Source organism: Arvicanthis niloticus, chromosome 8, assembly GCF_011762505.2.
Source record: "Arvicanthis niloticus isolate mArvNil1 chromosome 8, mArvNil1.pat.X, whole genome shotgun sequence".
NCBI lineage: Eukaryota > Metazoa > Chordata > Mammalia > Rodentia > Muridae > Arvicanthis > Arvicanthis niloticus.
This window is the reverse complement of record NC_047665.1, coordinates 16,736,222-16,764,177: the sequence shown is the minus strand read 5'-3', so window position 1 is coordinate 16,764,177 and position 27,956 is coordinate 16,736,222. Positions and strand designations below refer to the sequence as shown.

Below are 27,956 nucleotides of genomic sequence, written 5' to 3'. Positions count from 1 at the left end.
ATGGCCTAAATGGGTGCGTTCACAGTGTCCAGGAACACGTACTCGGCATCGCACACGTTGTTATGCGCTGCTGCGACGCGTTACGTTACCGAATATGCCACAAATTAGGATTAAAATGTACAACAGAACCGGAGAGACGTCGCGTAACCAGGAACCAACTCACAAAGCAACACCACCGCCCACCCGACTCCGCAAGGCACACGCGCCGGGGAGGCGGGGTTTCCGCTTCCGGCGGCGGATTGTTGACGCCCGCTGCTGCTGTGGTGGCGACCGAGCGGTTGGGGAGGGGCTGACGAGCGCGGGCGACGGCGCAGTGACAGGCAGCGCGGAGGGTGCCTCCGGGGCGACGATGGCAGAGGGGCCCGAGGAAGCCCGGAGCCGCCCTCCCGGGCAGGACGGCAGTGGCGGGGACCACGAGCCGGTCCCTTCCGGGCCAGGCTCTCCCGCCGCCGCCGCCCCCCGGCCCCCGGCCCTCGCGACCGTCGCCTCGGCCGTCTCCGAGCCGGAGCCGCAGTGCGAGCTCCGGAAGCGCCGGGAGACGGGCGCAGAGCCTCAGGAGCCGGGGGGCTGCGAGGCGTCGGACGGGCCGGGGCGGCTGAGCGCGCGCGAGTACTCGCGGCAGGTGCACGAATGGCTCTGGCAGTCCTACTGCGGTTACCTCACCTGGCACAGCGGCCTGGCCGCCCTCCCCGCCTACTGCGGCCCGCCGCCCGCCGCCCCTCAGCCCGCAGCCCCGCCGCCGCCCCCGCCGCAGCTCGCATACTACAACCCCTTCTACTTCCTGAGCGCTGCGGGGCCTGGGCCGGGGGCGGCCACGGGCGGCGCCACCCCGACCGCCGTCGCGGGCCTGACGGCCCGGGCCCCGCACGTGCAGGCATCCGCCCGGGCGGCCCCTGTGACCAGGGTGGGCTCTGCAGCCCCTGCACGGACGGCGAGCGACACCGGGAGGCAGGCTGGTGAGAACGAGGTTGGCGTGGGTGGGTGGGACGTAGGAGGGATAGAGTAGAGGATTATATTCATCTGCTTCCACTTCCTGTGAGTAGGGTTCCTGGTGGGTTTCTTTTTTAAATTCCTGCTGCTCCTGCCACTATTATTTTGGAGGGATCTCACCCGGTGGTCTAGGCTAACCTTATCTCAGGATATAGGCCAGGCTAGCCTCAAACTTGCAATACGACTTCTATGCAGCCTACAGGATCTTTCAGGCCTGTGCTAGCCCCCCTGTTGAAGGAGTTATTGGGCAAGTATGCTCGCTCTTGAGATACATAGCTGGGGCTCCTACTACCATTGACAGTTTCCACATACATCAGCTATGGTTTGCCCAGGCCCTAAATTCTAAAAACGTACTGTGAGTCAAGGCTGATTGTTCTTCCCTTAAGACCTGGCACAACCAGTAGATTCCCATTATTTCTGACACTAGCCCTTCTTGTATGTAGAGACGTATGCTTATGAAACCATCCTCTCGGTAATCTCCAGGCTCTGGACAGATCCAAAGCTAAACTTAAGTGGTAAGCCCACTGTTGGAGGATTGAGATTAGAATACTAGAAATCACTAAGACTTAGGCTTTGTAAAGACTGAAAGGGGATTGACATGGTTACAAATGGAGCCCAAGCCTATTGATCTTGAATATCGTCTAGTAAATGATTCTGTGTAGTAACTAGAGTCTTAGCAAACTGCAGGAAAATTTGCAGCCACTCTTCTGAGTCTGGGGCCAGAATGCTGGGATTACTGGCATAGCTCACCATGTCCAGCTCAGTTAGATATTTTAGAAACATGTTCTCGGGATGGGATCAATTGCCGTTGGCTGATGCAGAGCTATAACTTTTAAAAATTAAGTTGGACCTTGACTTAACTTTGCCCCTTCATTATCTGGCTTGGTTCTTAAACTTGTGTGAGTGATTCATTTTTTTATTCTAATTTACAGGTAGAGAATATGTCATTCCATCCTTGGCCCACCGATTTATGGCAGAGATGGTGGATTTCTTTATTCTCTTCTTTATAAAGGCAACCATTGTCTTGAGTATCATGCATCTCAGTGGAATAAAGTAAGTTAAGAACAGTCATAGAAAATTCTGGAGCTGCTACTTAGGGATCTTGTTTTTAAATTCTGTACATGCTTATGAGTAACTCTGAGTAATGGATGTCCAACACCAAGATTTCTCTACGAAATCTTTACCAGTTGCATGTTTCCTTATTGTTTTTAAATGTGTTTATGTGTAGCCAAGGGGTCTACTTTGGGTGTCTTTTACTCGCTACTGTATTATTTTGAGGTAGGGTCTCTCACTTAACCTGGAGCTTGCCATTTCAGCTGAACTGGCTGGCCATCAGGTCCCCAAAATCCACTGGGCCTACCTCCCAATGCTACATAGGTGTCCTGGGTTTTATGTGGGTTCTGGGGACCCACTCAGGTCCTGAAATTTTATATAAGTACTTTACCCACTGAGCTATCACCACAAAGCCATTGTTAGTTTTAAGAAACAAACAGAGGAGGAACCTCAATATGTTGTTTAAGATCTGTGGGAAAGAGATAGGAGGAGTGAGGCTTTAGTGGCACACTCCTTTAATTCCAGCACTCAGAGGCAGAGGCAGGCAAATCTCAGTGAGTTCAAGGCCAGCCAGAGCTATAGTTAAATTCTATCTCAAAAAAAAAAAAAAAAAAAAATAGGTAAAAGGAGCCTTCAGACCTGGCTTGTTTTTATTAACCATTCTCTTGGGCCAGGAATGTATTAGTTTCCTTCTTGGCTTATGAAGACCCTGCCATGATAGCACAAAGAGGGGCCAGATAGGCATTCAGTGGTTAAGAGTACTCACACTTGTCTAGAGGTTCCAAGTTCAGTTCTCAGCTTATTGCTGCCTTTAACTCTAGCTCCAGCTTATTTTTACACACACACACACACACACACACACACACACACACAGACACTTTTCAAAGCACAAAGAGCTTGTGGCAGGTGGACTCCTAGCAATCAATTTCAGTGCCCTTGCTTTCAGTTGAGCAAATTCTAATACAAAGTATAACACTTGAGAAACTCAAGTCTTAGGATAATGCCTGTTCCCAATTGCTAAGAATTTTCTATGAGACACCAATTTGGGTTTATGAGAAGATGTCAGAACTGAAGATAGAAAGGTCATGATAGAAAGTGGCATTAAACCTCAGGCCCTCGATAGGTGTTGGATGGTTCCTGACTGTCCTATCCCCTAACACAGCCTTTATCATTTATTCTTTTTTTATACTTATTTATTTGGAGGTCAAAAGACAGTTGCAGAACTTGACCTCTCCAGCCTAACATTCTGCTGTAGTTTCTATTGACAAGATAAAGTCTGAATTTCATCACAGGGTTTAACAGATGCCCACATTCTTAGCAGTCTTCTCACACAGTGAAATTGAGCCGTCACTTGCTCCAAGGCTTTCTCTCCTGCCTGGAGCTTCTTCCCACTTCTTGGTCTGGTTGGCTTCTCTTCATTCTTTGTATTGTATTGTGCACTTAGAAATGTCATTTCTGAGAAGGCTGTACAAGAGTCAGTATAACTGGGCTGTTTTCTGTGGCTGGTTGGCATCCCAGATTATTTTGTTCTATTTCCCTTGCTAGGTTAAAATCTCAGTGAAAGCTGAGACTGACTTAGCCCCCCCTTGCGGTACTCGTCTGCCCTCCCTCTGATGCAGTGATGAACACCATGGTCGAAGCAGCTATGAAAGGAAAAGGTTGATTCCACCCTACAGCTTGTACTCCATCCCTGAGGGAAGTCAGGGCAGGAACCTGAGACAAGAACTGATGCAGAGGCCATGAGGAATGCTGCTCTTCATGGCTTGCTCAGCTTGCTTTTCTTATAGCACCCAGGACCACCAGCCCAGAGGTGGCACCACCCACAATGTGCTAGGCCCTTCCCACATCAATCATTAATCAAGAAAATGCCACACAGTCTTGCCTACAGGCCAATCTGATGAAAGAATTATCTTAATTGAGGTTTCCCAGATGACCCTAGCTTGTTTTAAGTTTACAAACCAGTCAGTTACTGCTATATCATCAGGGCTCTTATTTGCTTTGCAGTGCTCTACCATTGAGTTACAAACTATCCCACAATCAGAACCATGCTTTTGCTTTTATTTACTTAGGTACTTAATTGCTACTTGTTGAATAAAGTAATGAGTATTTTGTGCACTTTGTTGGTGAGAACCTAATAGCTTAGAATTTCATTTAAATTTTATGACCTAATTATGGGAAAATGGTACAACTTACCTAGGAACTAATTCCTTATAACCTCAACCCCTTCTTTTTATGCAGGGACATCTCTAAGTTTGCCATGCACTATATAATAGAAGAGATTGATGAAGACACATCAATGGAAGACCTGCAGAAAATGATGATTGTGGCACTTATATACAGGTTGTTAGTTTGTTTCTATGAGGTAAGCTGCTGACTGGAGCAAATAATGGTATTTTAAATTATCTACTAGGAAAAAAATGACAATTTACAAATTTCTTTATCATCTCTTTGTAGTTGTGTTTTTTCATAATTTTTAAAATTAACATTTTTAAGTAAAAAAAAAAAAAGCCTAAATACTAAATTTTGGAAAAAAGATGCCTTGTTATACATTTCAGTTTTAGAAATAAAATTGCATTCTTAAGAAGATTTTGGTTCAAAGATATACATTATGGACATATGTATGTATGTATGCAAGCAAGCCCTTTGAACTATATCCAAGCCTCTTTCTTTGCATCTCAGTGAGTTTTGATGGCAGATCTTGAAAATAGTTGGACTTCTTGCATCTCAGCTTACCCAGTAGTTGGGATGGCAGATGTTGTGCCACCAGATTCAGCCTTTATTTAGTGTTTGCTAAGACAGGGCCTCATAATGTATAGCCTGGCTTGATTTCAAACTTGCCAGTCATCTTTCCACAGTCTCTGGAGTTCTGAGATGGCATGTGCTAAGCCAGCTTAAATGGTTAAGTTTCTAGTCATCTCTGTAATTAGCACATCCAATGTCCCTTTTTTATTATAGCCCTGTTTGGCTTGAAACTCACTGTGTATGCCAGGCTGACTTTGAACTCACAGAAATCCCAAGTGCTGGGACTAAAGAAAGATGTGTGCCATCATACCTGGTCCTCCAATATGTCATTCTTAAAAGACACGTAATTTATTAGAAAAACCTTTAAAACTCTTTAAAATTGGCATAGTAAATTATTTTCCAATTATCTTTTTTTCCTTAGATAATTTGCATTTGGGGAGCAGGGGGAGCTACCCCAGGAAAGTTCCTGCTAGGGCTTCGAGTTGTGACGTGTGATACATCAGTACTCATTGCTCCAAGTCGGGTTTTAGTGATTCCCTCCTCAAATGTTAGCATTACAACGTAAGTCCTTTGCTTAGTTTAATCTACTTTATACTTGGAAGTAGATTATAGTTATCTTCTGCTGCATGCTGACTTTACTGTGTCTTAAGTTTGTGAAAGTAAACTGATTTTTTACATTCTCAGGATCTTTCTTACATTTCCTCAGAATGAGTCCTGAATTAAGTTGCACAGGATTGTGTTCAATATGCCCAGAATTACAGGTCTGATAGTGTTTTAGAATATTGTTCTAATCATATTGACTTAGATGGAAGAGTTTATGAGCCTGTCTTTCCCTTGTTACCCCTGACATAGATTTTCAAAATGATTTTTATGAAATACGTCACAATGATAAGATATTTGGGTGTTCTCAGTGCTCTGCCTAGCTTTATTCTCTGGCCCTGTGGACTACCTGGTCTAAAGCCACTTTTTACAAAGTATTTTTACAAATACTACAATCCCAATCCAGTGGTGCACTGCCTCCAGCTAATGCCTGCAGTCTGCATTGCTGGCCTTGGAAGTGCAGCTCCACTGAGGGTGCAGTGGTGATGGAAGTTGGGGAGGTGAGTGAACAGTGATCATTTTAATCAATTGAACAGGAATGATTTCTAATTTACAATTTACAGGAATGATTCAGGGGAAATAAAAGCAAGAGGAAGGCTAGATTTTGTGGACATATGCAGATTACCTTACAACTTTGGTGTTTTAATTCTGGCTGTTTATCTTTTAATAAGTCATTGATGGTTAGTGTTTATCGAGCATTTCTCAGACACTTTAGTAACTTAACACAGCATTTTGATCTCATTTTCACAGTTTAGGAACACAACCAGTAATTAGAAACTATCCAGTCTGGATTCAGAGTCCACACAGTTAGCAACTTGACAGGCAGGAATCTAACATTGTTAGGGTAATTCTCTATTTTAAGCTACTGTTGAAAGCTTCTTAGGACTTCTTTTAATTACTGGAGCCCATATAGGAACTGATTATGCTTCTGGTAAGATAGACTGCAGTAAGCATACTCAGTTCAGAAGATTCTGTAGACACCCATGGGAATCCATGACTACGGAAAAGGTAAGCAGAGATGTTCTTTTCTTCTGACAAAATAGAAGGTACTGTTATGCTCTTTCCTCATTAGTGTTCTTAGATGTTTCCTAACTGCCATGCATATCAAAGCTCTAGTAGCTTTTATGTTCTCTTCTATGTAGCTTTCTTTAGAATAGAACCGGTAATTCAACTTTATTGTTTGAAAACATGTCAGGAAAGATTGAACCGTGTTCTGAATTTTGTAGACATTGACAAGATACCTAGTTAGCCTTGACTTATACAGCCTGACTTGCTACTTCTGCTTGTTTCCTTTAGGTCCACCATACGAGCTTTGATCAAGAATTTTTCTATTGCTTCTTTTTTCCCTGCTTTCATCACACTGCTGTTTTTTCAGCATAACCGAACAGCCTATGACATTGTAGCAGGAACCATTGTGGTAAAAAGAAATGGGGTCAGATGATGCCCCAGAACCCTGAATTCCACTCTTAGGAATAATGACAAGACTAAATTATGTATCAAGGCCATCATTATCTCTGGGTTACATTGATGATTTAAAAATTAAAGCAGTCACTCTGGTGTGATGCAGGGGACTGTTCTGAAAGTGTTGACTGTACTAAAATGTCAAGGAACTTTTCCAGAAGGAAAAACTATTCAAGTGTTAAATATTTATAGGACAACAAAGGAAATAGTTTCATAATCAATATAGGCAAATACATACTTTAACTTTTAAGATAACCAAAATTTGCTGGAAGCATTTCAGCTTTAAATTGTCTAAATCAAACTTTAAAATTTTAATTTTGGCTTATCTTAGAGTGATTGAGAAATATCCAATTGTGTTTTATAAACACCTACAGAACTCCTACCACTCTTCTTACGGAAGCTGCTTTTTGTGAGTATTGAGAAAGAGCATCAACTCAACAACCTACTTACTTCATGGCAGGTGTTGGGAAAAAAGGGCTAGTGAGGAAGGCCTAGGAGTCCCCTCACCCCACACTTCCGGGATATTCTAGAGTTCACTACAATAGTGGTGGGATACTCCAGCTTCTTACTGCTTATGTATTTGGAGGCAAGATTTTCAAGATGGTGAAAATGTGCTGAGTCATATCATTGGTATTTTAAAAAGGTATGTTAGTGATTGCCTTCTGGGGCGGGGGGGGGGGGGAGAGGGGCGGGGGGGGAATTTTCATTGTCAATTCAGCTTAGAATTCATGTGCCCTAAAATCCAACTATAAATATGCAGGAGGAAATATCCACCAAACATTCCCAGTATGTGCTCTCCAGTGTTCTGAATGTATGTGTAGATTCTATTTATGTACAGTAAATTCCTAAGGCACTTCTGTATTCTGTACAGTTCCATAACTGTCAAAACATCAAGGTTTGTTAAAAAGTGTATTTTGTGAATAACTTAAATACTAGTAGCCTGTGAAATACTAGCAGTTTTCCTATTATGAATTGTTCTCTCTAAAGCAAGGCAGCATATATCATCTTCAGACTTTATTCTAGTTTATTTAAGTTCATTTTGGCCTGTTAAGAGATGAAATTTGGAGGGGTGGGAGGGTTAAAGCAAAAACTTTTATGTATTGTCATTGTATTTTGCTCTGTTGATGAAACATTGGGTTTATGTCTGTGTGCTTGCTTTTGTGTCGCTAGCTGTACCAAAATGTTAGTTTTCTTTACTTCTTACTCATTCTTGTATAGGATTTTCCCAAGAAACACTAAGTTGTATTGCACAAGAGAACAATCTCTGTTCCTGGGTTTTAAATACCAAGAGCAAGCCATGTGTTGTCATTACTGTATCAACCTTCAGCAAGCTATTTTTTGACATTTAAAACTGTGAAAATGCATTTAATGTCTACAGAGAATCTCCTAAGAGCTCATTGTTTATCAACCATGGTTTCTCAAAATAATTTTATTTACATCAAATACAACTTCACAGAAAGCCTATTTATTATTTGTCAAGAGCAGTACATAGAGCATGTGCTTGTGGCTCTGGCAAGATTTTTAAAGCTCTTCTAACTCTTAGACTACAAATCTGGAAGCTGATGTGGACACTTGCCACTGAGAGAATTCAAGTTGAAATGTGCTTCACCCACACAGCTCTGGAGTATTTGATTCTTTCTACTCCAGTTTTCACTGAGGATATTTTTATTTATTCAGTAAAATAAACAAATAGTTAATACCAGTTTGCTAGACAAGTTCTTTAGATCCAGCTGTGGATTCAAGTTGTGCCATATAGGATGTAAGATAAAAGTATTGCTTTGCCTCCACAATAGAACCTCAATCTGCACATTTTTTCCAGCTTCCTTCACAGAACATGAATACTAATGAATACTAATTTCCTGTGTCAAAGTGTAACTCTCATGCTGAAGCTGTATCCTGTTCAGAAATGAAGATACTCTTTAATAAGCATGCCCTAAGGTGAAGCCTTAGGACTGGAGTCTTGTATAGTCATTCAGTCTAAACAACTGAGAAATGAGAAGTCTCAGTACTTATCACTGAGAATGTTCTAGAGTGGTTAGATCTTGGAAGTAGGATATTCCATACTCTAGGTAACAGCATGATGACAAACCTTACTAAGTATTGTATTGTGACCATAAATACATGCCACTAACTTGACAGTATTCATTGCTTGATTTAGCCTACAAAGCATTTATTTACCTAGTTGCCCATGGCTCAAAAATGAGTCTTCAAGCTTTTAAAAAGAACATGCTCACATCAGTGATTGTTTCATTTACACACCTGTTTCTGGCAAAGGGAAGGAGTTGAAGTTTTGCATTTGCAACTTGGGCTTCTGAAGGAAGATGGGGCATTAAACTTTCTCATTATCCGAAGATGATGCCTAGATTAACAGTATTCCTAAACTCTGACAAGTACTGGTTCAGCTCCTTGCCAGCCTCCATCTGCATAACCAAAGACAAAAAGTCCTCATTTGTGCCTGAGTGAAGTTCCTTCATTTTGGCTGATATGTGTAGATTTCCTTGTAGTTCACTATAGTAGGGCTTGTCCTGCAAACAGTATCTACTGGCCCACCTATAAATAAAACAGCATTCTATTTTTAATATTTGTATGTCAGTTTGTATTTTGTGTCTCAATAAATACTTATGTCAATGTCAACCGTGTTGTCTGTGCCTATTTCTACAGCTACAGCAGTGTATTAAACTTATGCTGGGTCATTGGTTCAGTGATAGAACACTTTGTCTAGCATATGTAAAACCCTGCACTATCCACATACCTAAGTACAAGTTACCTGCACATAAAGCTCAGCTTCATGTTCGCCATTACAGCAGTATCAGATGACTACATTTTAACTCAGTCTGAATGGTTAAGAAAGCCTTTATAAACCAGTCCATAATGGACTGCCTTTCCTCAAGGGCAGTTATCTGAGTATGGTAATGTTAACTATGTAAAGCCAGAATTCAGGAAGCTGACATAGGAATATTGCTGCAAATTTAGTGCCAGCTGGACTACAGTGTAAGATCCTATCTTTAGGAATTAAACCATGTGTGTGCACACTTTATTTAAATGCAGCCTGATCTGAGTGCTGCTCTGGACAATTTACTAGTCTCAGCCAAGCTACCAACTACATATTTGGGGGCTACAGTGGATTTTAGAGGAATAAAAGTCAAGCGGGGGAGGGAATACCACTCCAGACTACAAAGAAATGAAGGTTATGACTGACTTGGTAATATAGTTGCTATCTATAAGATCTACAACATCCTTATTTCTTAATGTTACTATAGCAAATTAATTTCCATTAAACAAGCTACCCTGTATAAAATTTCAAGTATATATCAGTTCTTACCCTCAATAATTTCAACTGAATTTCAAGTTTTATACGAGCCCTGGGAAGGATATGCTAACCATGAAAGCACATTCTTCCCAGGCTAAATCTTTACTGTTAAAAATTTACTTCAACTCGAAAAACCAAAAAAAAAAAAAAAAAAAAAAAAATCAAGTGGTAAAATGATAGTTATATTAATAAACTGTTTCATCACTTGCAACAAAATAAAAAGATGTTTAGCTGTCTGAATTATACTTTTTCCTTAAGGCCTGATACTGTAATCGCTACAACCAACTTAGCACTTAATGCTTAAATGACATTCCCAGACCTGACAGCATTAAGTGACTTGAGGCAGCTTTAATGATGCAGCCTTGAGTGCTATCCAAAGCCAGTCTGCCAATCTGGAGATATGTCCTAGAACATACATTTATACATTCCACTAATAAGCACTCTCAAGCCCACTCAATCCAATGAAGAGTTACCTCTGCTGGGCCTGAGGAAGGACAGGCCCAGAGATGGAGCTGCCACTGTGATACTGGAAAGCCACACATACCTAGCAAGGAAACTAGAAGTACATCCAAGAATCAAGTCTGAAAATCTGAATAGTCTTAGAGACGCTGGAGAACCAAAAGATCCCTAATTTTAATATAAACCAGCACTAGTATAACTGTAGTAATGTGTAAACACAGTGGCATACACAGAGGAATACTAAAATAAAACAAAATCATTTTCTACACATTTTACAGAAAAGGCATATGCCTTAATGAGCCCCAATTATTTGGATATAGAAAATGGCTAAGAACTAACTGTTCTACAAGGTAAGACAGGTGTCCAGCATTTTCCAGCATTCACTAGACTCCAAACAGGCTAAGTGTCCGGTGTATAATATTAAATAAAATATTAGAAACACAAAAATCTCTATCCTCAAATCAATGTGATGACAGCCTAAGATCTTGGTAAGAAAAACATTCTTTCCTTAAGGACAAAGCCCTAGAAATTCTCGATGTAAATTCAATCAGCCTGAAGTTGGCAAATTAAGCACAAACTTAAATTAAGAACAAAAGTATAAGGTGCTGCTCCAAGTTCTTTCCTGGACCCTAAGTGAGCTGAAAGTCTAGTCAGACAAATAACGTAGTAAAAGGCCCATTAGCTTTATAAACTGTTGGAGTGTATGAGGCATATTATCTCCAAGAATGTGAGCAATAAACATTGTCTAGGCACCTAGCAAGGAAGCTAGAAGTACAAACAGAAAGGGTTGTACATTTATTTTCAAAATTTAAAGGGAAAATATACGTGCAAATTAAGTAAAGACAGCAGCAAGCAGAAAGGAGGGGCTCTTCTGTATTCTGTAAACTCCAATAACTCTTGGGCCTTACCTGATACATACCCTTTGTGGTTTCTAATCAAAAACCCTTCCCATTAATATTGTGTGCCTTCACTATGAAAACTGTTAACAAAACTTGCTTCATAAAGTTTTATTGATGGCATTTATCCCATGGTTTAACATGTTAATTATACTGTAATAAACATGGCTTTAATATTAAACTTTTTCCTTATTATCCAAAGTCACCACAGTCCATTTCAGTAAATATAAAAATATATGCTTAATACTTTGTACAATACTGGTTTTTGGTCCAAACAAAACTGGATCAGAAAAGCCAATAAATTCAACTTTAAGAATCCCCAATTTTTTTTTAAAGATTTCCAAATGGATTTAGGCAACTTTGAATAATGGGATTTACATAATAAAATCTGAGACAAGACTAAACAAACAACAAAAATATGTCTAACATAAAATTAAAATTTCAAGTTCACAGATTTATGTTATGCCAAAAGTACAGAAACAAAATTGTATTTACAGAAGTCTCATAATAAAATAATGAAAAAGGCAAGACAGTCGATAGAATGAAAATATAGAAATAGCATATATTAAGTGGAGAATGAACTAGATCTAACAAGTCCTTAGGATGGACCATTCTTTAATCAGGCTTTCTCTATCAGAATTTTTCTGTGCACAATACATCCAACTTACTCACTTCACACATACACCACCACAAACTCCGCAAAGAAATCATTCATTTCAACGTCCTCTAATCTATACAGGATTCTAATCTATACAGAATTCCCCAGATATAATTACAACTTCAAAGCACTCCATTAACGCTTTATCAATGCACATAGCGGTGCAGACAGGTTCTATACAAAGCCATTCACCGTGCAGGCTCTATTCCTGGGTACAGCCAGACTATGCCAATCAGTGAATAATGTGCTGGATCATAAAATGTTTCTGCTGAAGAATCAGTCAGTCACTAGTCTAGCTATTATTTTCAAAAGAGACTGGGTTATGGGGGTGGGATTTCCATAAAGAAAAAAAGAGGACAATTCCAAAATTAAAGAAGTCCTTAGGCAGATCTGACTTCAGATAAGCCCAGCATGTAGTACAATCCAGTATCTGAAAGCAGGGCACCAGCTGTTGATAAAACTGTTGGGTATAACACCTTTGTGACCTTTATTTCTTGCGTCTAACAGCAGTCCTTATCTTGCGACCAGAAACTGAAGTTCCGGAAGAAGAGAACATATTTTTCCCATTTGACCTGTGAAAAATAAAAATATTACAATGTGACACAATGCCCAAGACAAACAGAGGACTCATACCATTTAAAATGACCAGCAACAAAGTGGGGAGGAGAATGGGGAAAATGTTATTATAACTTGCTGTTTTTGTCTCAGATTATAATATAATCCCCCCAATTTACAATGTCATAAACTAATACTGGGTAACACATTACCCAAACTATATTACTGGATCCTGATTTACTTTTAGAAACAGACAGATACACACCTTTACCAATGTAAATTCTCAACAAAATAATCTTACCCCACTGTAAATGATGCTGGAGACTGGCTGAATGAAAAGGCCCCTGAACCTGAGGGCTGGGCTGAGGCTGCAGGTGTGCTGGGACTTGCACCAAATGTGAACACTCCTGATGGATTATTGTTTGTAAAGTTGAAATTTGTAGTGCTGCTACCAAATTGGAAAACCGAACCTATACAAATTAAGCAAAAATATCCCATTAATGACACAAAATGTTGTTTAGGGTTGACTCTGACCTGGACATACAAAACATGAGTAGAATTAAGACCTTGGCCAGGCATGGTGGAGCACACCTCTAGTTCCAGCGCTCAGGATGCAGAGTAAAGAATCTGAGTTCAAAGCCAGTCTAGGTCTACAGACCTAGTTTCAGGCCAGCCAGAACTGCCACAAAACATGAGAAATTTTGAAGTGCACATGACTAAATACAAACACAAGAATAGAAGATGAACCTTACAAACCAGTAATACAACAAACTATGGGACAAAATACTTACAAAAGAATTCACAAAAAATGGAAAATGCACAGTATCCAAGAGAATTGTCACCCAGCAGTGACAGCATTTGTTATATACCAGCAAGAGAAGTTTGTAATAAATAACTTATAAAATGTAGGCATACCTTTCCATTCAGTGATTTCATAGCAGAATACATGACAAGAGAAAAACATTTACTCCCAAAGATCAGTAACCTCAACTCAGTAATGGGCAAGACAGCAATTCCTAACAACCAAAACTAACTCAAATACAGGCAAATGGATACGCTGCCATTCAGTGACTCACTTTGCAGCAGTGACGAGAATTTAAGAGCCAAGGAAGCAAGGCTGTATAACAGCAAGAGCCTACTTATCTATAAGTATCAGGCAAAACTTTATTTTCTAGAGGTATAAGTAAATGGAGGTCAACAGACAGGTGTGAACAAAGAACACTGTGAGCAGAATGGCCTCTGATCATGCATGGCCTCCAGCTGTCTACACACATATCCAAGCTTTCACTCTCTCATGCTTTGTGATCTTTTCATGAGTCCATATTAAAAGAGTCAATTTTGAGAGAACACAGCATTAAAATATAGTGCTATCAGTTGCATTTCAAAAGTCACAACTTTTGATAAGATATATAGAGAGGGAAGACTAGCAGCACTGTCCAAGTGCTGTGAGAACACAGCATAGTCTAACTTCCCAAAGGAACTCAATCAAAACTCCACAGCAGCCTAGAGTGAAACAGGATTGAACTCAACCCATACCTAAGTCAGAGTAAGAACATTTTAAATATAGTTTAATGCCATCAAATACAGTTGACTGAAACTCTGCAACGTTTATAAGTAAATATAAAACACCATAATTATTGAATATAAAACATTAAAAATTAGAACATACATAGTTTCAAAGTACAAAGGAAAAAAATATTATTTTAAAACACCAAACTGTAAATATAGACATCAAGTATGATACAAACTTACTGGCATTGGCTGTCCCAGAGCCAAATGCAGACTGACTGGGCTGCTGTCCAAATACAGGAGGTTGGCTGCTGCTTGAAACTGTCCCAAATGTAGGTGGTGGTACAGGCTGAGAACCAGCAGAAAATAACGCTGTTGAAGACGAGATAGAGCCAAAGCTTGGAGGGTTAGGCTGGCTGGCACCTTGACTTTGTCCAAATGTTGGAGTCTGGTTAGCACCAAATGCTGGACTGGCAGATGGTGCTGAATGTCCAGTGCCAAATACAAAGGAGGATCCTGGAGGCCAAGAAATACTTAAATCAACATCGAGGTTTATAGTAAGATAACCCTTGAGAAACTTCTGTAAATCTACAAATTTCAAGCCACTTTCACACTCTCACCTTGATTACAATTCAATTAGAACACTGACACTATTTACTAAACATACACTGGTTTAACAAAAACTGCAATTTACACAACTTCTCCACCTTTGCAGCCAACAATCTTAGTTAGAGGGATGTACTCAGACAAGGTCTTATATTATTCCTCGGGCTGGCCTGGAACTCAGTAGCTTAGGCTCAACAATTTTTTCTAAAATGATGTATCTCAAAGACTTGCTATAAGCCATGTATAAATAAATGCACATCCCATACAATCACTATCACTATCTTGGCTGCTTATAAATTTGACATTTCAAAAAGACAACTTGGAAATTGTATATATATTCTTCCTAAAATTAGAAAATATTGTTCTTAAGAATTAAATATATTCAACCTGAAGTGCACATTTCTCTACAAGTGAAAACTTGCATGACTTGGAGGCATATTGCAACTGGCAATTCAGCAAAACCAATTTTTCCCTCCTAGCATAAAAGTACCTGAAGAGCTTGACGTGGTTGTAGCCCCAAAAGTGAACCCAGAAGATACAGTACTATTACTACTGGCTCCTGTTCCAAATACAAACGGAGAGGCAGCTGAGGCAGTGCTGGACGTGGTGGCTGGCTTGCTATCTTGAGGAAACAGCAAAGGCTGAGATGTACTGGACTCGGCAGAATTACCGAAGGCAGAGCTGCTGACAGGATTGCTGGCCTGTCCAAAAACAAAGGCTGCCACAGGCGGGTTGGAGGAAGAGGTGGAACTACCAAATATGCCACCACTGGATAAAGTGGCCGGTGCACTTGAGCTAGAGGAACTGCTGTTCAAGAAGCTAAAAACTGGCTTTGCTGCACCTTGATCTGCAAAACAACAATTGAGAAAGACAAAAATCCTTAAGAAGGAACAAAAAAGTGTTTCTATAATATAAACTAAGATTATTTTTATATAGTTTCAAATAAACAGTTGTTTGAAATGTCAAAAGTACTTTTTTTATAGTATATGGATTTTCTCTTTATACAAAGACCTTTATCATTCAAATAAAAAGTCCTGTGACTATGTGCATAAATTTAATGTAAAATACACACTGCCTCACATCCAAATCTAACTTGATATTGTAATTCAAAAACCAAATCAGATAGTAGAAGCTGGGTACATTTCTATGTGTCTGACTATGCTATGTTCTGTCACATTACAGTACCAACACCCTAACTTCAATTTATCCACATGAACAAATCAACAAAACAATCATCACCCTGACTGGACTTTTTGCTAACTAATATATAATGTCACCATGGTGACACCCTAAATTTCCTAATGTATATACATATTTCCCTTTGTGGTCACTGTCATTATTATTAGACTGTTAATTAGTGCCTGCCTTTCTTCTCACATTCCTTGTGCATTTACTTTCCCCTACAAATTTCATAGGCAGCTTAGAGCTTAACAACATCCACAAAAACTAAGAACTGAAATGAAGGGAACAGAAAAAATGTTTTCCCCTGGAATGAGGTTTTCCTATTCTCTTGCACTTATTCATCACTGAATAATCATCCTAATTATAAATTAGGAAGCTTAGAAAACATGGGACTTGTTTATGCTGTTGAACTACTGATTGCTGACTTGAAGAAAAGCTTCTGATTTCTATGATAATCATGAATTTATACCACCTGAATCAAACTTCCTTCTCTACTTTCTCAGTATGTCAGCTCCAATGCTATACACTAGATGGGATAAGCAACTCTTCTCTATAGGTGAGAAGATTTCATGATCAAAGCTAGTTTACAATATTTCATTTTCCCCATTTCAAATAATAGGTAGTTTTAAATTTTTTTGTACGTTGTTTCCAAATTTACAAGTCTCGAATATGAAAAAACTGCTCATGGTTATGAGAATTTCCCATTTGAGTTCATTGAGTGCTTCAAAGGTGTTTAATAAAAAAGTGTCAGAGTGGGCTGGGCTGGAGAGATGGCTCAGCAGTTAAGAGTGCTGACTGCTCTTTCAGAGGTCATGAGTTCAATTCCCAGCAACCACATGGTGGCTCACAACCATCTGTAAGGGGATCTGATACCCTCTTCTTGTGTGTCTGAAGAAAGTGACAGTGTACTGAGTACTCACAATAAATAAATAAATCTTAAAGTGTCAGAGTTATAAACTTTGCATGTCTGAAAATAGCTACATTTTGCTTTTATGTCTGATCAAATTTTGCTAGTTATAAAATGGTTCAAGGTTATTTCATTTATAGGGCACTGTTTGGTGCTGAGTATAAAACCCAGGGCTTTGCTCAAGCCCTGGTAAATGTTTTCTCTATCACTGAATTAATGCCCAGCTCAGTCATTTTTATTTTGAAACCAGTGTCTTTTTTAATTTAATTTTTACCTGAATGTGTATAGGCATCAAATACCCCTGGTACTGGAATTATAGGCAGTTGTGAGCCACCTAAAACAGGTGTTGGGACTCAAACTTGTGTTCTCTTCAAAGAGCAGTATGCATAACTGCTGAGCCCATCTTTCCAGCGTCAGTGTCTTACTTTATATACAGAAAATCTTCCTGTAAATTTTCTAATGTTTCCATATACCATTTTCATTATCTAAGTTACTTCAGTTCCAAAAGCACTTTCCAGATGCAGTGGTCCATCCTTACACTGCTCTGAGAAACCTCATCACAATAATCAGACCAGACAATGCTCATCCAACTACTCCATCAACCAGCTTTACGTCAACCAACTTCTTTTTAATGGGGTTGTTCCCTGACCTCTGCTTTAGTTTTCAAATGCTCCTGTTTTTCTTAGAGTTTAATAATTATATTCACTCCCAATGTTCCTTATATGTCTGATGACTCATTATCCATAATTTGTAAATAAAAATTTACCTAAAACATTTCCCCTGACAGTATGCATCAATTCTAATTATAAAATGTCCAAATGACAGAAAGACATATATAAATAGTGGCCCATTGTGTACTTTCTATTACAGCTGTATTTCTCAAAATTAGATCTGTAGGTATCCCTTCAGAATCATGGGAATTTGGTTCAGTTAAAACAGAAAAGTCTGAGTGAACTCGTAAGAATTTTGAAACAAATACTCTCCATTATTTTCTGGCAGCCACTCCTTGACTTCCTGCATTTGTCAAGGTATCAAATACAACTTGGGGGGAAAAAAAAGTCTTTTACTATTTACCAGTTGTTGTATTGGTTTGATTTCCAAATGCAAACGTAGCCTTGGCTAGCTGATCAGACTCCTTCACAGATGGTTTTGCCACACTGAAACTGAATGTCGGCTTGGAGGAACTTTCATCTTTGGTTTGTTCTGAATTTCCAAAGGAAAATACTGGTTGACACTTTGGCTCCTCATTGTCGGCTTTCTTTCCAAATACCAGAGAAGTAGAAGTAACAGGTTCTTGCTGTTTCTCCTCTGTCCTTCCCAAAACAAACATTGAGGCAGATGGCAAAGAAGCAGAGTCCACTTTACCAAATGTGAACCCACCCTTGGTAGCAGATGCATCTTCTTTCTTTGCTTCTGTTGTCTTGCATGTGAAAGGAGTCACTGAGACACTCTTAGTGTCTAGGGTTCCAAAGTTGAAGCCGCTCTTGTTCTCTGAGGTCACTGTGGTGTCGATAGCAGCACTGGGGGGGTTATTAACACCTGCGCCAAAGCTAAAACCTGCAGATGAAGACTTAGGCAGTTCCTCTTTATTTTCTTGTTGCCCAAGAGTAGATACCCCAAACTGACATGGAGCTGAAGAAGCTGGGTTGCTTAAGCCAGAAGGTCCAAACTGAAAATTATCATTCTTGCTGTCATTTTTAATTTCCTCAGGTTTAGAATCAGGTAACACTCCAAATTTAAAATCTCCAGTTGGTTTAGGAAATTTAAAGTTTGTATTCATGGTGTTTGTAGACCCAGAGTCAGATGAAGTGCCTAATTTGAATCCTCCCTGATCTCCAAATTTAAAATTTCCAGTGCTTGTCAAAGTTTGAGAAAGCTCAGAAGAGGATGATGGAATACCAAATTTGAAGGCTGGGGGTGCTGGATTTAAAGATGAAGATGTCCCAAAGCCTTCAAAAATAGAAAACACACAAAATGAAATCAAATTAATGTGCTTATCCTTGTTACAAATTTAACCCCTGCAGCTCATAGGACAACTCTGAAAAGGCCTACCTATATGCAACTTTCCCCCATTAGACTGCAAAGTCAAAAATAATCTAAATCACATATACTCTGACTCTGCAACTTTAGAGTTGGATATGTCTTAAGATAAATTCAGATGCACAAAATACTATGATATCCAGGTAGCTATAAACATAGAATAAAAAACAAAATCATGACAAAAATAATCCACAATAAAAACAGAACAGAAAGGATAGATGTAGTGATATACAACACTCCTGACAAGAGAGAAATCAGAATACCTAGAATGTCAAGTGTATTTGCTTAGGACAGGCATAAAGTATGGTATACCATGTACTAACCATGGTTACTACCTTTGTGGAAAGATTAAAAAATTGAAAAGAAAAAGAGCCAACAGAGACAGGAGATACACTTTGTGACTCTTAATCATAATTAATTTTTAAATATTGTGACTGCATCAACAGAAGCATTTAAAAATATTTAGCATTAAAGAAATGAAGCAATATTTATAAAGATAAACATCATTACAGTGATTAATACCAAAGTCTATTTCCTTGGTGCTTTTCTGTTGCTAAAGAAATTGAGTATGAAGCATCTGACTGGTTCAAAACAAGGACTATTAGACAATGGCAAGAAGACAGAGCCACATTACTCACACACAAATGAAAGCAAAGGACAGCCAAGCTTTTCAATAAACTTTCATCCTCAGATAAGCCTTCAATCACATCAATCATGCAGACTAATAAAAATCTGTCAGTCATGTAGACAGGTCAAAGTCATACCGTTTGATTTTTGATTTGTAAAGTTTAAAGGCCAGTTAAGACTGGGATAAATTACAAAATAAAGCTTAGTATATAGAAATTCTTCCACGTTCTCATCTTGAAGGCTAATTCCATTCAGAGATTTCAATCTTCAAATCTAAAAGTTCTAAAATACTTCCTTTTTCCTAAGTTTTCCAATGGTTAAAGGAATTCAAATGGGGTTGTCAAAATTTGGAAATACCAGCCTACATCTATTTAGCATTAATGACCATGTGAAATTCTTCCTTTATATTCATATAGTAAAAGAGCTGGGCTTTTTGGGGTTAAGAAAATGCTGGATGGCGTAAAGGCTTGTGCCACCATGCTCGCTAAGTATTCCTTTTTGCTCAGCCATACTCAGAAACTAGTTATCTTTTACAATAAGGTCCTAAGGGTGTAAATTCTCAGTCATGTAAGAGTCAAGTTCATACTTAAACCTAGAAACTGGGTAACACAAACCAGTCCCTTATCCAGATACACAGATGACATCCTGATGATGAATGCCTAATTTGATTTTACCATCATTCACAAATAACAGTCAAAAACAAAAACCCAAACAAGAAAAAAAAAAAAAAAATCCAAGGACTATGTCTCATCTTGTATAATTATTCAGAGAATGGGAACCTTAAAAACCAAACCTGCCCACATACATTTTACTTTAACTAGGAACTAGAGGGGTTCTTTACCATAGCCTTACCTTTAAATTCAGAATTTGTGCCTGGCTTTGCACTTTCACAAGCTATGCACTTGGTAGAGTCTGCTTTATTTTGCACTAGGCACACTTCACAGTCCCAGCTTCCCTCGGGCTTTTTAAACTTGTCCAATCCTAAACAGCCTCCAGAAGACAGAGAGACTGGGACAGAGCTGCTGCTTGAGGCAGATACTAAACCTAAAAGCAATGGGGAAATGGATAAAATTTTTAAATTTATATTACCATCTTATTGATACCACTGACTGAACATTTTCAAGTTTCATTAACCCTTTCTACACACACACACAGATAGATTGATAGATAAAAACTAAGCCTTAGTATTATAAATAGGACAGACTTCTCAGACTTCATTTAACGTTACAAATAAACATATTGCTCTAACCTTTCTCAGTAGTGAGCTTATTAAGTTGACTATTCCCAGCTGTGCACACTCGGGCACACTCCCACGTGTTGTTTGTGGCTGAGCTAATGGCTTGTTCTTGATCAAGTGCTTGCATACAACAAACAAGAGGACCACATTTCAGATCCCTGAGAACTCATATAAAATGCTACGTGGACACAGCCCATCTACAATTCTAGCTTTAGAAGGGGAAGGGGAGACAAGGACTCCTTAGAGCAAGCTAGCAAGAAATCAAGGTACTGACTCAGTCTCTAGGGAGAAAAAGCATCAGCAAGCTCTGGATTTCCCTGAAGCCCTGTACCAAAATATAAAGTAGAGCCAACAGTCCTTTAACAGCAGGCCTCCACAAACACATATGCCCATATACATGCATATACCCCCCCCCCCAACACACAAATACAAATGAAAAGGGGGGTGGCGGGATATTCTCAAAAATTGAGGCTATGGAGACAGCTCAATAAGTGCATACATTGCTAGAACAAGAAACTAAGTTTGATTTCCAGTAGCCACACTTAAAAAGAAAATTTGAAAAATTGGGGGTTATAAGACTAAATTGTTTCTGGGTTTGGAGGAACATGGCCTTTATTCTGAGGACTATAGGAGACAGAGGCAAGCATATTTCTCTGAGTTTCAAGGCCAGTCCGATCTATATAATGAGTTACAGGCCAGCCAGGGCCACACAGTAGGACTTGTCTAAAAGACTGGCTAAACTGACCTTATCAATGTCCTAATTTCTTCAACTATTACAGAATTCTAAAATACAAGATGTAAATTCCAGGTAATACAGAAAATATACAGCTATATACATTGTCAATTTCAAAGTATGTACCTCTGTCTTAGAAAACTTTCTGCAGACATAATCTAGTTTATAACTCAGTCCCATATTTACTAGTTTTACGCTAGACTCTGTATCACAAAAAGATTACTAAAATGATGCGAAACATGTATGTTCCTGGTCTAACGAAGGGAAAAAAATATAAACAAACATCAGCAAGTGATTGAGCATGCAAAGGAGAAAGAAACAGAAAGGTACAAGAAGAAATCAAGGTGATGGCTCAGTCTTTAGGCAGGATCAGCATGCTTGTGGAGAGGGGTGGCACAGGAAGGAAGAATCAGCAAGGTATGGTGTGTGAAGCACAATTCAGGTAGAGCCATTTATTTACTCTTGAGTTCTGTAAACAGTCACTACCTGCTCCATTCCTCATAGTTACAGGAATACTCTCTATATTTTAAGTATGTTCACTTTTATTTTGCCAGCAAATTTTGTGTCTGGTGTCCATTGTTGGTCCATTACTCGTCTGACAAGGAACCACCTTCACGATGGCTTTAAGTACCAGTGTAACTAACCATTTACTCATCTCTACCTACCACCCACACTTTCTTGCTATTTAGAAGCTTGTCTACAAGGCCCTAGACTCATCATCTATTTTCTAAGTACAATCAATCTGTCTGATCCTTCTGCTATTTTTGAGTCTTCTCATTTCATTTTGTTGAGAATTTTATGAGTTCAATGTGTTTTCATCATATCCATCTCGCCTTCCGCTCCAATTTCTCCCATGACCCCCACCTACCTTTCAAAATTCATGTCCTCTTCTATAGTTATTATATAGATATATGTGAAACATACTAAGTATTACCCACATGTAATTGTAGACTAGACAACTGGGCATGAGTAATCCATCAGGGAGTTCATACCTGAAAAAAATTTAAGTCTCCCTCCCTCAGCAGCCATTAGTAAACAGGGGTGAGACCTTGTAAGCTGGAATGTTGGCTGGTGTGTGCAGTCCTATGAAGGTCTTATGCAAGCAGACATATCAATGAGAGTTCATAAGCGCAACTTCCCTATCACGTCCAGAAGAAACCATTTTACAGAATTCTATCCAGTCATCTTTTGTCTGATACACTTGGTCTTGATCTTATTCTAGTCACCTTCTTCAAATGTTATTCTGCAACAGTTGTTACTCCAGTCTAGTTAATCCAAGATCAATGTTTGACTCTGTCTAGACCCTAAGATAGCAGAACACAGTTTGGAGTGTTTTCCTCAATTCACTCAACTCTATTCCTGTGACTTCAAATATCAAACTATGTCCTATGATCCCCGAAAATCTATAAGTCCAGCCCCAAGGGGCTATAGTCCCTATGACATTTCCAAAGGCCTCAAATATATATCTGAATGTCAACTTTAGCAATCTGAAATTTGTAATTAACATTACATAGTTCTAAATCCTCCCTCATTATCCAACTTCACCATCTTATTCTTTATCACCATTATCTGACATTTATATTACTCACACAAACTTCCAAAGCTGTCCTTCCAAATTCTGCTGCCTTGAATTCTGCTACATTGTTCACAATCATTCCAAATTCTAATTCTAGGGGATCTGATGCCCTCATCTGACCTTCATGGTGTCAAGCACACTTAATAGCAACATACATTCATACTACACATAAATACAGGCAAAACACTCATACATAAGATGAATAAATGTATAAATAAACTTGAGCTTAGAAACATGCCTCAGCAGTTAGGAGCATTTGCTGCTCCTGTAGATTGGATTAGTTTCAAAATAGACTCTAATTCAGTTCTAGGGAATCTAATACCCTCTTTCTGGCTTCTAGAGGCTAACACACATGTGTTCATACACAGACAGATGCACATACACATACCAAAAAACCTTTTTCCACCCAAAGATGAGAGCTGGAGGCAGAGGCAGGTAACTTCTGGTTCCAGGCCAAGTTTGGTATAATTATATCTATACTATCTAATCAAGTTTCATGCCCACAAGGCTTACATAGACCCTATCTGAAGACTAGGAAAAAAAGAATTAAAATCTGACCAAATCATCTGTTTGTTGACAGGGCATTGTGCCCAGAAGAAAGCTGGTGCTGTTTTCATACTAATTCTTAAAATTCCTTTGCTCCTGAATAATTTACTTCCCGATTCAAAATTTCATTTCACATCTGTCAACTCAGAATTCTAGTTTCATCCATGCTTTTTTTCTGAGGTAAGGAGACAGTGCCAGATGGAAAAGGTCAAATATTTTGGAATGAGAATTCTGACAGCTCACTTTTAATGCCAGAACAAATTAAAACTAGGAAGACATGATCTAAGAGCTCATGAAAGAAATCCAGCTAGTAAGTCTCACATTACAGAAGCACCTACATACCCATAACTAATGTAACTAACAAGTCTTAACTCCTAAGATAAACCTGTTATTTTGCTATCCATATTACTATACTTCCAAAACAAATTTAAAAATAAATCTGCCATAATTCTTAAAAAAAAAAAAAGAGAGAATCTCAAACCAAATTCCATTTTTGTAACCAAGTTAAGAGTTTTTCACCAAAAATTAATTATAGTCATTAACAATCTTGTAGACAGCACATGGCTACAGACGGCATCAATAATCTTCAGAAACAGACACTAGCTTAAAGCATGACTGCCTACCTCTTAAAGAAACCCCTGTAAATGATCACCAACCATCCTCATTTCTACATAGACAAAAGGAGACACAGCATGAAGGTCTGAGAAAGGTTGTGAGCAAGCTTTCAGTACTTCATTTGTAAATACTATCACAAAAATATTTCTAATAACACTAAACAGAAAAAGGCATAGAATGAGTCAGTTCACAACCTATTCTAAGTGAACAAGTGGTCTAAGCTTAATCAAGAGCTATAAATCACAAGATAGTTTTAAAAAAATTAAGACATAAGAAATGCTCATTTAAAACACCAGAATTCATCTTAGCTGTTTGTTTTAATTCATCTTAGCTGAACGTTCTACCCAAGTAATGAGTAAAACTATTTCACACAGCCATAATACATACCTGGTTTCTCAGACGTACAGGAGACACATCTGTTGTCTTCTGCCTTATTACAAACAGAGCATACTGGACACTCCCAAGATCCCACAGGCCTTTTAAAGTTATCTCCAAATCCTAGTGTCACACCACCAGTGGTCACAGTGGTAGAAGAGGAGGAAGCAGTCACAGGACTTTCTGAAGCCACTGTCAATGTAAGGACTCGCTTCACACCAGTGCCAGGTTTGGGTGTTTCACAGGCTACACATTTTACTGCTTCGGGCTTATTTTGCACTAAACAGGTATCACAATCCCAAGTTCCTATTGCTGGTTTAAATTTATCTCCAAAGCCTGTCCCTGATGTAGAAGCTGGTTTGTCACTTTTGCTTGGTGTCCCAATTCCAGTCTGTTTAGCAGTTTCTTTCAGTGGCAGTTTTGCTGCTTGACAGGCTATACACTTATTGTCTGTGACTTTGTTCTGGAGTAGACATGTGTCACACTGCCAAGATGATCCAGCTTTTAAACTTTCTCCAAACTCAATTCCACTAGAAGAGAAAGTACTTATTGCTGGTCTTGTATAAACTATTGAGTTTGTGGTAGTGGGTTGAAGAGCAGGAGAATCAACCTTTGGTGACATGAAACCTACAGTGGAAAAACAAGTGGAGCAAATCAAATCATTAACTACATTACTGGGGGTGGGGGGAGTTACATCATTATCAGGTGAATACAATCTGAGAATGATTAAGTTTTTTTTAAATTTCTACACAATCAATCTACTTAAAATTCTATAAATATAAAAACAGGTCATCTTGCATTATACATCACTTTCTAATTTACTATGAGACACCACTGCTGTCAACATTTTATTCTGCCTCCCTACAACAATGAATTTAATACACTCAAGTCTTATTCCTCATCCATCCCTTCTTCTAGGAATTCCCATGACTATGTTAAATGATTTCAATATCTATAATCATTAAGTGTTGGTTGCCTAGTCAAAATCCATTGTTATCTTCTACCTTAAGTATGGCTGAAGGCCAGTGTAAACCAGGCATTAACTATTTGATGGATATCCCTCCATCTATCCAGGACTGGATATTTTGCCATAGGGTCTTACTATCTAGCTGAGGTCAACCTTGAGTTCATCACCTCCTGCCTCAATCAATGGAGGAGAGTTAAGATTATGGAATGCAAAATGTAGCTCTAAATATATGTGAGAAAAAAGCCCCACATTTGCCCTACCCGCTAACTGGTAACTCTAGTCCATGTACTTTGGAATTTAGTCATAGCTCCTGTGTAGGCAGCATGTACTCTATCTAAAGGGAAGAAACAGCCCAAACCACCTAACCCTTTGAACCTTGTTAAAGAGGCCAATAAGGTTATTTTTTTAAACCTTAACCCAGTGTACACTGAACAAATCTGCTGAGTAAATCTGCAACTGGGGCTATTGGGTTAGCTTATAAACAACTTAATATCCGGAACTATTCATTATAATTCAAACTATGAACATTCTCTTCTGATTCAAATTGAAAATGTATTCCTAATTTCTAGTCATCCTCTTCAAGTTAGTTACCTGTTACTCTAACCCAATTATTAAACATTTTTTTAGAGAGGTGCCAAAATATTATACTACACCTATATAAACCTATATACTACATGATACTAAACCATGATTGTGCTGGGTGGTGGTGATACAAACCTTTAATACTATCGCTCAGGGGACAGAGGCAGGATGAGTTCAAGGTCAGCCTGGTCAGAGCAAATTCCAGGAGGACCAGGGCTACACAGAGAACACCCAACACCCCCCCCCCAAATATATCAAAATAAATAAATTTAAATAAAATAAACAAATAATGCACTACTATCCTTCAAATATGCTATAGTTTAGCAAACTTAGCCTAGTCGTATTATATACTAAACTGGAGAAAAATGTGAGATGGTGGTAGTCCAATGATCTTATCAGTGAAAGAAAGGCATGACAATAAAAGACAAAGTGTATCATGTTCTTTTTCTACATTCACCTCTTAAAGAGATATTAATGCAATCTTTGAATGACAAAGTGAAGATTTCTAAAAAGAATTTATATTACATAGCTACACTTAAGAGTCACATTCCTGTATGCATTTATTTGTATTTTTAAACGTATATTGGAACATTTATGACTACATGAATTTACAATAGAAATTTTTACTATCAAAAGGGCAGCTGTCGACTTACCAGGCGTTTTCAGGATGTCTAGAACACTTCCTTCTCTCAGGATCTTTGCAGGTTTAAAAGGCTCCTCACAAGGGGCATTTCGCTTCTTACAGCTTGAACTATTTACTACAGTGTTATCTTGAGCTGTAATTTTTAAATCATAAAAGAAAAAACTTTTTGATCAGTTTCTGAAACTCTGAAAAACTCACTGTAATTCAAAAATAATGGACAAGTAGCAAAGCACAGTTAATCTGCCACAACAAAAGGTAAAAACACTCTTACATAATACATTCCTTCTCAAACCCCCACAGAAAAAAAAGACAACTGTCAGCCAATGAGTGTGGTTTCCTGTTCAGCTTTTTCTCTCAGTGAATGCCTCATTTGCATTGAGAGGCATTCCGGGAATCCCATGTACTTGCTGGGCAGGTTCTTAAGAGGAGGAAAGGGAAAGTTGAATTGTAGGTTTGCTTAGGTTTTTTGTAGGTTTGTGACATCCTCAGATAGAGGCTGCTGGGGGTCTGTCTGGCTTACCAGGTAAGATCTGGCAAAGAAAAGGCCCTGCTGGAAAAGGAGTCCTCCATTTTGCACTGAGTTCAGAGGAGCTATATGGACATGGTAGACTGTAACCTTAAATAGCAGGGTTTCCCAACAAATGAGTTCTCTAGAAGATAAACTGAAGCACTATTTAGATGACAAATGGGTAAAGTCTGTCCAATGCCTGGAGTAATAATATATCTTATCAAATAGCAACTTAAAAAGACAAGCCAAGTAATTTTCAACTAGTTTCACATCTAGTAATCCATACTATGATTAAAACTATCATTCAGTTATAGTACTGAAAAACATGTATTAATAATAAAGATCTTGTTACATAAAATATGAGACAACAGAATGCTGTACACTCCACAAAAATTATTCATAAAGCATAACTGGTGTAGCAGATTAGAAAATAAGATTTATATCTAGAGATCAGCAGCTGCTGATAATGGTTAGATGGGTGTCATACTTTGTTTTCATATTTCATAATCGAAACTCCATTGATTTTCATAAACATAAAGCAAAGTAATTTTTATTAGTTTTTTTCAAAATTTATTTTTA

General features: G+C 38.7%; 2 protein-coding genes across 5 annotated transcripts in view; one reads left to right on the top strand and one right to left on the bottom strand.

Annotated features, from left to right (window-relative positions):
- The first annotated feature begins 230 nt into the window (after nt 1-230).
- Fam8a1 (family with sequence similarity 8 member A1) lies at nt 231-6,967 on the top strand. 2 transcript variants are annotated; one of them, XM_034510598.2, is made up of 5 exons: nt 232-956; nt 1,923-2,043; nt 4,282-4,405; nt 5,207-5,346; nt 6,682-6,967. In XM_034510598.2, the coding sequence occupies exons 1-5, from the start codon at nt 350-352 to the stop codon at nt 6,824-6,826; spliced, it is 1,137 nt and encodes a 378-aa protein (XP_034366489.1). In that variant the 5' UTR covers nt 232-349; the 3' UTR covers nt 6,827-6,967. The 2 variants fall into 2 exon arrangements, with proteins under 2 accessions (XP_034366490.1, XP_034366489.1); XM_034510599.2 differs by lacking the exon at nt 5,207-5,346 and having other exon boundaries at nt 231-956; nt 6,682-6,798.
- A 4,640-nt stretch (nt 6,968-11,607) lies between these two features.
- Nup153 (nucleoporin 153) overlaps nt 11,608-27,956 on the bottom strand; it is a 52,357-nt gene continuing 36,008 nt past the window's right edge. For all 3 annotated transcript variants that reach the window (XM_034510055.1, XM_034510056.1, XM_076939091.1), the window contains 8 exons: nt 26,880-27,002; nt 24,690-25,304; nt 20,448-20,639; nt 18,003-18,878; nt 15,330-15,686; nt 14,477-14,749; nt 13,026-13,194; nt 11,608-12,741 (listed from right to left, as the gene is read on the bottom strand). In XM_034510055.1, coding sequence (XP_034365946.1) covers nt 12,657-12,741; nt 13,026-13,194; nt 14,477-14,749; nt 15,330-15,686; nt 18,003-18,878; nt 20,448-20,639; nt 24,690-25,304; nt 26,880-27,002 — 2,690 coding nt within the window. In that variant the 3' untranslated portion in view covers nt 11,608-12,656. The remainder of the gene's footprint in view (nt 12,742-13,025; nt 13,195-14,476; nt 14,750-15,329; nt 15,687-18,002; nt 18,879-20,447; nt 20,640-24,689; nt 25,305-26,879; nt 27,003-27,956) is intronic.